At 37.8% G+C, this 9,981-nt stretch overlaps 2 protein-coding genes across 2 annotated transcripts in view; one reads left to right on the top strand and one right to left on the bottom strand.

Moving 5' to 3' along the window:
• GNG5 (G protein subunit gamma 5) overlaps positions 1-3,371 on the top strand; it is a 3,843-nt gene extending 472 nt beyond the window's left edge. Inside the window, exons 2-3 of the mRNA XM_026853910.1 lie at positions 793-935; positions 3,127-3,371. Coding sequence (XP_026709711.1) covers positions 793-918 — 126 coding nt within the window. The 3' untranslated portion in view covers positions 919-935; positions 3,127-3,371. The remainder of the gene's footprint in view (positions 1-792; positions 936-3,126) is intronic.
• A 911-nt stretch (positions 3,372-4,282) lies between these two features.
• Positions 4,283-9,981, bottom strand: part of RPF1 (ribosome production factor 1 homolog) — an 8,971-nt gene continuing 3,272 nt past the window's right edge. The window contains exons 2-10 of the mRNA XM_026853909.1: positions 9,965-9,979; positions 9,807-9,863; positions 8,773-8,853; positions 8,312-8,407; positions 7,470-7,623; positions 6,809-6,891; positions 5,758-5,939; positions 5,551-5,677; positions 4,283-4,703 (exon numbers count right to left, since the gene is read on the bottom strand). Of these exons, the coding sequence (XP_026709710.1) occupies positions 4,662-4,703; positions 5,551-5,677; positions 5,758-5,939; positions 6,809-6,891; positions 7,470-7,623; positions 8,312-8,407; positions 8,773-8,853; positions 9,807-9,863; positions 9,965-9,979 (837 nt within the window). The 3' untranslated portion in view covers positions 4,283-4,661. The remainder of the gene's footprint in view (positions 4,704-5,550; positions 5,678-5,757; positions 5,940-6,808; positions 6,892-7,469; positions 7,624-8,311; positions 8,408-8,772; positions 8,854-9,806; positions 9,864-9,964; positions 9,980-9,981) is intronic.

Raw genomic sequence — 9,981 nt, 5'->3', positions numbered from 1 at the left:
CTCCGGCCCCCTGCACTCTCCGGGGGATCCCGGCGTCCGCGCTCCGGCCGAAGCGCATCCCCGAGGGGTGGACGCGCCCCGCTCTCCCCTTGCATTTTCTTATTCTGAGGAGCGTCGTCTTCTGAGAAGGGCAGCTTGGGTCGGGGTTTACCACAGGCTGCCTGGCTGGCCTGGCCCCGACACTCTAAAATGGAGACTTCGCCGCAAGATACACCAAGTGCATTTAACTTGTGCATTTTCGGGGCGAGACTGGGCCCTGTCAAATTAGAGCTACTCCGGGCAAACTGCAAATACAAGATACTAGTGAAGATGCTACTTTCTGCAACTTTGATGAGTTCAGAGTTACAGCAAAGAAAAGCCAGACAAATTTTTTCACTGTTCAGCTTTTAGGTGTGTACAGCCTACCAAAAAGCCCATACGCTATCTCATCAGAAGAGGGAGGGTAAAATACCAGTTCAGTCGCGTAGCCCGTCTTAAACTATAGACTGTATTTTTAAACAATTTATGCTGGAACAAGGATTTTCATACATTTAACAAAGCCATCTCCAAGATGTTGCTCATCTTTCACCCTCCAGGCTTAGATGTTTACACATGAAAATTTTTCCAAATTAATTCTTATTCTGATATTGCACAACTTCTTGTCTTTAAGAAGCCAAACAATTATGATGAAACTGCTGTATAAAATCTACATAAGCAGTATTGCAGAATCATTTAGCAGTATTTTTTTGATGTAGTTACATCCTCAGTAAAGAGTCTTCAGTGAATTCTAACGCCAACTTCTATTATGACTAGGTTTCTCAGGCTGCAGCAGACTTGAAGCAATTCTGCCTGCAGAATGCACAACATGATCCCCTACTGACAGGAGTATCATCAAGTACAAATCCATTCAGACCCCAGAAAGTTTGTTCATTTTTGTAATTACATGAACTACTTCGGTATCTTTCAGTGGTAAGTTCTTGAATTAAGATTCATAAACTGTTCTGTCATTAAAACCATTTAAATGAGACTGCCTGTATTAAAAATATTCAGAGGAGGCAGCTGGTGTTGGTCTAGATGCCCATTTTGGACTCCTCTTCCCCTATTCTGGTCATAGCTCTCTACTGGACATGATAAATATTATGAGTAGCATTTAGCTGCTGCAGAGCTTCCACCAGTTTTTGTTGCTGCAGGAAAGTAGTAGTGGGGCCAGCTACTATGGAGTTGCTATTTGGACTAACCTGGCTGTACAGTACTTCTGCTGTATCTTCTTTCTGTCTGAGGGTACTGTTTCCCTTTTCTCACATAGGATTCCTCCCCTGACAGCATACATGGTGACTCCTGATGGTGGCAGATGAAGCAGACTATAGTTCTTGAACTTCTAAAGAGTACTTCCAAAGATAGATTAGTGGTGGTCTCCAAGAAGAGCGCTGTCATCTATAGGGCACACCCTCTAAGTGAAAAGTAAAAAAGTATGTGCTCCAGAAATTGTATCAAGGCCCATACTCCACTCAATTAAGCTGCTACACAGGTAGCAGTTTAAATAACTAGAAACAGCTACATACTTATTTGGATTTTCATTCCAAAAGGTCTGTAGGTTCATTAGCACTACTGCTGTCACTATTAAGATTACTAATCTGGCATTCCTTGGAAATTCTGATGAGATTTTAGACTAAACTATTTAGAAAGGCGAGTTTTAGATCCACAGTTGTCTCACCAAGACTCCGAGAGTCACAGTAATTTGACATTTTGCCCACAGTAAATGCACAATAATTCTATCTTGTCCTTCTTTCCCACCCCTCCTTGACTTGGATCTGTTGGGGGTGAGAGCATAAATGTTATTGTGAAGTACCTGATATGCAGTTTACCATAGTTCACAATCCTTAGAAATCTCATAATGATTCTTAACCTTGATGAATTCTGATGTTGTAGCTGACTTCCAACACCCAAAAAATTGTAGTTTGCTAGATTTAAATTGTGTTATTTAAGCAGCTTTATAGAAAGGTGACCACAGTCAGACCGAGTCATTAAAATTGTTCTTTCTTCCCTCAGGCAGACTGTAGAAAGCTTTTCAAAGTTTGTGTATAAACAAGGTGGTTCACCTTAGTAAAGACCAGAGTAGTAAGTGTGGATGTTGATGCTTGACTACTTAACAAAAATACTTCCCCTATTGTTTTGAGCATTGTATTGCAGCAGTGTAACTGAAACGTGCTTTATAGAGTTACTGTAGCTTTTAAAGTTATTTCTATTTGAATTTTACCAAGTACTCTGCTTTAAAAGGTATTATTCCTGGACAGAGTTGTGTTCACGCTACTGTAGCTTCAGCTTAAAGCAGTAATTTAAGGAAGAAATCAGTTCATCTGTAAGCATTACAGATTGATTACCTATAAAAAGACAAATAAACTGTACTTTAATCAGTGACACATACAGTTCCCCACTGAGGTTTGCCAAAGTCTAGTTAATTCTTGGGTGTGTATGTCAGGAAGTAAAGTCTCCTCTGTCTCACACAGGACATAAAAAGCTTAAATAGTTTATTTCTCAGTTACAGCCCTTATCTTCCCCCTTTCTCACTTTGGAGTGGAGCACTTGTTCCTGCTGATCTTACAGGCAAAATTCATTAGAACAGCAGTTTTAGAGACACTACCTATAAGGAAAATGTCTTCCCTTCACTGTATCTCTTACAAGCGCTTCCTCAAAATAGGAATTTAGTTGTAATCCTGGTGTTTTCACGATGAGCCAACAGAGTTCAAGTTTGCACAGTCAGCACCACCTCTGTGCAGAGGAGGTGTATTTAGTTACACAGACTCCCTTGCTTTTTCAAAGGCAGAGTAGATGCCTGATATTTCAGTAGACACCAAGTGACTGGGAACAGCTTTTTCTGTCCTTCCACTTAGCAGTTTGGCTTCCAGGAGACACTAAGCTTCAGTTCCTTTGTAACAGATTTGATTATCTTCTTGTAACCTTAGGGCTGGCTTCATGGTTTTAAAAGTTTATAAAATAAACTAATAGTTTTATAAAACAGCTGTGCAAAGGGAAGATTATTTTTTCTAAACAGCTGTCCATGGCATACTCTGAAGGTACATGTTCTTAGACATAGAGTTGCTTCATTTAGCATAAAGTTTCTAACTGCATTTTGGTTTTGTTTTTCAGATCTTTTAGCATCTTTTCCTAGCTGCTGATGTGTGTATGGGCAGAGTGCCTCAAGGAGTGGCCTGGTTTGAAGTCTGTACAAAAGCTTAGCTTTAATGTGCCAAATCGAATTTGTAAAATTGCTACTGTCGTCAAACTTCTTACCATCTACCTCTCCAAATGAACTGTATGCTAGTTGTAATACTTCTGTTTCATAAGGGAATCAGTTTTATATGGCAAGCAAAAAATAAAAGTGTCTTGACTTAGTCTGGTCTTGAAATCACTGTAATAAGTCGATTAACTTCTGGATATATTGACACCTCACCAGTTACTCCATCACTCTACAGCAGCTGGAGAGCATATACAAGAGTCTGTCTTTAAATAGTCCATGCAAGTTTGCCTGGGGTTGATAGTCTTACAAAACAATGAAGCTTCATCAGTACTATACTTAGAAGCACAATTAGAACAGAAAAAGTATTTTTGTCTGTTAGCTTGTAATTCAAGCTGTCCTATTATCACAGACATCAAATAAAGGCAGAGTAACTTAATTGGTCTTTATCTGAAAGAGTAATTCTACTTAATTCTACAAAGATGACTTACTTTATGAGCCATCTTACTCTTTAGGTAAATATGAAAAGCACTTCTTATAGCTGCATATGAAAAAATAAAGTAACTCAAAGAAAACTTAGCTTTTTAGCTGTCAGTGAATGCAGTCTTAAGGCAGAACAGTAGTTTATTCTGCAGGTAATACCAACATGTTCAGCTAAGCAGAATTTTTAGATGAGATAGCTTTATATACTTCTGTAAGCTGGCCTTACAAATTCTTTCCCATTTATGTTTAATTCTTTTTATATAGAAGTATATCAACTGCTTTGGGTATATACCTCTTCTAAATATGACATTTACAGAAGACATAGCTGTTGGAGTCAAACATTTTTGTAAATTCAGCAACATGGCTATTTTATGCAAGAAGTTGAAATAAAATACCAGATTTCCTGGGTTGCATACAGCCGCCTCAGTGTTCTCTACGTAGATCATTTTTGGAAAACTATCACCATACTGTCAGGGAACAGCATACTGTAAATTAGAAAGAGGTTTAAAGTATTTAATCTTACCTGATTAATGGAAGACATCTGGGTTTAGCCACTTAACAGAAAAAAAAAAAAAAAAGGCTGTATAACTAGAAATACTTTATTTTGAGAGTATCTTTAACCAAAATATTTACTGTCTTTGATGTTGGAAAATGTAATTTGTCTCTACAACACAGCAGCAGTCATGGCAAGTCTTCAGTAATAGCTAAATTATAGACTGCTCTGACACTGCCATAGTTTTTTCCTGCTAAACTGGAGTCACCATCCTTGTCATGTTGGATTTAGCTACATCGGAAAGAAAGATGCGTCCAACTTGATCTGCTTCTGTAGAAACTTTTAATGTTTGCAGTTTGTCTTTCTGCAGTAAGATACTGTTCAGTATCATCATTAGTTAGGAGTCTGAGATAATCCATAGTTCAAAGCAGTTGTATTTCTGGTCACCAGCAACTGGCAGACAGCTGGCTCTTACAAGTGAAATTTTCTTCTACTTGTGTCCATTTCTCGGCGCTGAAATTTAAAAGAAAAGTTATTAACCAGCAAGTTCATGCAAAAGGATACAATCAAGGACAACCACTCTGGTTTACAGTGGGGTAGGCAGTGAAATGTGTCACAGTGACAGTGTAGTTGAGTCTTTATAGTCAGCTTTTCAGGACTAACAAGGGAGAAGAATTAGAGATTAGTGATTTCGAACTAAAGAACATGTAGCAGATCTCTGTCTACTGACAGCAGACAAAGTGTTTGTAAAACAAACACGATTATCCATTTCATGGACTACATCAGAAGTACTGGAATTTTCCTTCTGGTATAGCTTGGATACTCACTTCTAAGTTCTGCCACTTCACTGCAATTCTATGGTAAAAATGACTGGAAAAGTAATTTATCATTGCCTAGAGTTAATACTGCCATTTCACTTGATGTGTAGAGGTCAATGTTACTTTGCATTTGTTATTAAGAACTGACATTTATGTAAATAGCTTAATAATTTTTACGTTGATTCTTGCACTCACCGTGCACAAAAAAACCTCTAGTCAAGTGTATTAGGCTCCCAATAATAGCTTATACTAGGAAAGCATTTTTTACATATCTGTATATCTTAAAGAAAATACATTCTGCAAATAAGTAGTCATAGTATATTGATAGTCATCATCCTTGCTATTTTTATTTTTAACTTACAATACAGCAGAATGCTTCTACTTTGCATACTTCTCAAAATATACCTCTAAATATTTCAGTTAAACACTTTCATATTGAGAACTGCATTTATGCTGCTTTTTTTAGGCTAAGATTTGTGGTTACATTTCATGTCAGATTTAGTCTCCCCTTCCTGAGCAGGACTGTTATTACTTCGACATACCTTATGAATCCATTCATATTCTCCAAATTTGGAATCAAAGGTTCCTTTTTGAAGAGACCTCAGCTTTAATGTAAAACGTGGCCCAAGTTCTTGAATTCCTACTTTCTTTTCACTCTTGAAGATATATCTTGGGGAAGAGAAAATAAAAATTACAAAAAAGTTACAAGAACATCCCCTCTCACTTGTGGGTTTTGTGGAAAACGTCACCTGTGGAATCTGAAAAAGATGTAGTCTCTTTGGTTGTGAAATGTAGCTACTTGTCTTCCAATGAACTGAGGATCATGTGGGAAGAGAGACGCAAACATGCGACCAACAGAATGGCCTAGTCGTGTTGTAAAATTATTCAGGATTATTTCAGGTACGTGTTCTGTGGGCTCTTTGCCTTTTCGCTGAAATGAAAGTAATAGGTAAGAATGCAAAGAATAGATCAAATGCAAAAGCATTTTAATATATTACTGGAAAGGAGTCTGAAATAAAATATGGGGAGGACAACCAGAGCCAACTTCTTGTAACGGGGCTGGTAACATACCCTAACCATTTTTTCAAACACAACTGACATTCCTATACAAGTAAAGGAGCAGCTGGTAACGTAAGGATCTTTGGGTCAACAGTGTACATTGAATGAAAAATAATTTTACATTTCCTCTCTCCTGCACCAATTTCCACTCCTGGCAGCACCTGTTATAGCAAATAATGCAGTCTATCAACCATAGGAGTCTTCTCTGTGTACCAGTATCAGCTAAGAGTATATGGGACCAAGAGTACATTGGATTCTTCTTTAATAAGAACAGATGAAGTTTAAAAACTTCTTTCAAAAGAGTATTTTACTGCAAATTATTTAGGGCTAAGTAATACTTACTACAGAAGAGGTGACAGGCCTATAAGAATGACTGTTTTATTAAAGACTATGAACTACATCTATTGAAATATTTTATACTGATTTTTATATACCCTATTGTGTGTATACTATACATTGGGTATTCCCTGTTGATGTAGGTTATCAGCTGCTATTTAATGGCAGAAGTATAAAAATACTTGAAGAAATTCAGCAAAAAACAATGAAGATTAAAATATGCTGCAATGGAAATAGAATATACTAGTCCTTGGCCTTCTGTTAGCTTATAAACCCCACCACCACCACCTTTACAAGATCAGCTGAATCATACAGAAGGACAAGCCATTCTGACAGTTCAAGTAGACTGAATGTGTTTATCATTACTACCTTTTTTTTTTTTTTATTATTTTGTTGGAGTCTCACCTTTATTTCTTTACGCAAACGGACACTACTCATTCTAAAATGAGCGGTTGGACCATCAGGCAGATGACTTAGCAGAAGGCCATCTGTTCACAGTTAAAAAAAAAAGGCTGGTAAAAGTCAGCATGTAATTTACTGAAGAACATTTTCTGTGAAATGCGGTATTACACTAGAGTATTGTACCCATAACCTATGCCTGATTTACAAGGTTTCATTATATTTTTAAACATACATTCATAAACTAGTTAACTAATGTTCTGAAATAAGCCCATTCAATTTTGTGTCAGTAGCTAACCAGAGCCACCTTCTATCGCTTTCTCACTTACTAATGTTTTGTCTAGTCAGCAAAACTAAATGGAACTTCTTGGTCAGAAAAAATTGTTAATTAATCAAACTTAAACTTACTGAAATAATAACAATGTTTATCCATGCATTACAGTCTAAAAAAGAGCGCAAAACACTTAAATAATTCCAAAGTTCCACTAGCCATCAGATAGTCAAGTTGGCACAGCGATTCCTAAATGTAGTTAACACTGTAAACTGCACAGCGAAGAGAAAAAAATCCAGAATAAAGTAGATCTTTGATGCATGCTACAGAAATATCTCCTTTCTCTAACAAGCCCAGAACTAGCATATCTATCTTAATAAATACATAAAAGGATACTTGGTATTTTGCGATCTTCATTAATGACGATTAAATCCGTGAAGTCCCTTGCAATACACTGTGGAATAATTCTTTTCAAAGCCAGTCCTCTTCGATAGTAGACATGCGAGTTAGGTATAACAGTAGCCAGTTGTTCACAGAATCTCACTGTTCTCTGCAACACAAGTGAGTTAACTTGCAATGTGGTAAGTACAGTGCCAAATTCAAATATTAGGAGAATGGAGGGTTGCTCGTTCCAGCTGCCCTCCCTGATGATATGTTACTTCCAGTATCTCTATAAACATTTGAGGACAAGCTATTAAATCTAGTCAGTGGAAAAAAAAATTATTTGCAGTAAAGAATGCAGCACACCAGGGACTTTTTTTTTTTTAAAGGACTTTTTTTTTTTTTCCCCTCCCTCAATCATAGAAAAGCAGGAAAATTCCAAAAGCATAACCTCCAAACTCATTAAAAACATTGGCTTACAAAAAGTTCCTAACATTTCAAAATACAATATGACTTCAGGTACTAATGTCTGAGTTTCCAGATAACCTGTTTGAGGTGTAGTTTTTCCTATTTTTAAAACCACTTTTATGGTTTTCACAAATGTCAGTAATCTCCCCAGTTGGGTAATGCAGATCATCTGCATACAAGAACATGCATTAGGTTGTTTTTTGTTATGAAGGAAACAGTACTAGAGAAACTCATAGATTACACACATATACAAGGTTATTGATAGTCACTAAATAAAACAGCAGCAAAAAATCCACGTGAAAGATATTTTCAGCTTTAATTTACCAATCATTAAAACCTTGGTATCTTATAACCAATTGCTGAGAACTCTCCAAATAAAACATACATACCCCACGAGGTCTGTCTGATGTTGTAATAAGAATCTTGGGAACTGTCTGTCTGTTGAAGTATGGTGCAAATTCATCCGTTGCTTCATCAAAAGCAACCTGGAAGAACAGAACTCTTGTAAATCCACCATATACAAAATAATTGAAGTACAATTGTTAAACTAATCTCAAATCTGATGAAACTGAATTCAGAAGGAAAAATTTCAAATCACAATATCTATCATATAATTAATCATCACAAGGCATGTGGTTTTTACATTTTTAAGAACCTAGTGTGATGAACACTGGCAGGTTTTACTACCAATAACAGTAATGCAAAAGGCAATTATCTAATGTAGATAATTAAATAATGACATCACCTCTTAGTGAACCCATCACATGTAAAAAGTGATCCATCAACATCTTAACAGGAGGGAGGTGAACACTAGTTATCATAATAGCACATGCAGAAATTAAGCAGTTACCTCTTCATCATTGGGATCTACAGTTGTTTCATCATACTCTCTCTGATTTTCAATAGTCTTTGGCACGGCTTTTGGAGGTGCCTAAAATAAACAAGTTTATTAACATTTTCATATAATTTTTAAGTGTATTGCAAAAATAACATTCCTGCTGCCATGATACTATTAGAAGTATTATTTGTTTTACTCCAGCTTTTAAAAAAGAAGTTACAACATTGCCTTGAATAAAAATACACACAGGTTACTGGGACACCAGAGAGCATCACATGGTGGAAAAGCATTGCTAGAACAGTGACACTGCTTAATTTCAGTCTAATTAAGAAACATAATAAAAAAAGAGGGGAACTTTCTATCCACTTCTCTTCCATAGGAAAAAAAAAAAAAAAGCTGTACTTTCAACAGCAACACATTTTCGCCTATTTAACAACCAGTAATCTATAATGTTTACTCTCTTTACTTACACTACTCTTGTGAGATTATGATAATACAGGAACTCAGAGCTGACTGTCTTCAACTGTCAAAATGCTTTTGAAGTATTTCAGAAAAAGAAGCAAACCCTTTCTTCATGGCTAGACTTGGAAAAAAGCAGACAACCGGTCTGGGCAGGATTTGGTCAGATCTAATTATTTTAATTTATACAGAAGTAATGACATCAACACAATGCCACAGCAATTATATTGGTCATAGAAAACTTCAGGAAGGGCCTGCTTTACACCATTATTAGCTTAAAACTCACCCTGCCCGGCTACAGCATCATTTAACACAGTACCAACAAGGTTTCCAAGATGAACTCTTTGATACCTCCGCTATTCGACGCAGTGGCTCTGCAGGCTATCACGGCCAGCGAGCACCCTATCACTGCTCCACTCAATGAAGTTTATGGAGAAACCGTTTCACTCACGAAACGGAGGAGCCCCCGGCACAAGGCTGAGCTGAGGAACTATCACCAAGGCGAGCCCTTCCCCGTGCGCAGCGGAGCTCCCCCTCCCTGCAGCGGGGACGGCCTCGCCACGGCATGCTGCGGCCAGAGCCCTTACTTTGTCTCCGAGGGCTTCTCGCTCCTTTCTCCGCTTCTTCTTGGCGGCCAGTTTCTCCTAGTGGGAGAGGGAGAGCGATCCGTTAGCCAGACCCGCCGCCCCCGGCCGGGGCCTCCCCCGCCATCCGCTAACGGCCGCCACACCGAGCCCGTCCCCACCTTCCTCTGCTGCTGCT

The sequence above is a fragment of the Athene cunicularia genome (genome assembly GCF_003259725.1).
Source record: "Athene cunicularia isolate RWA chromosome 8 unlocalized genomic scaffold, athCun1 chr8_part1, whole genome shotgun sequence".
Classification (NCBI taxonomy): domain Eukaryota; kingdom Metazoa; phylum Chordata; class Aves; order Strigiformes; family Strigidae; genus Athene; species Athene cunicularia.
This window is presented reverse-complemented; position numbering and strand designations above follow the sequence as displayed.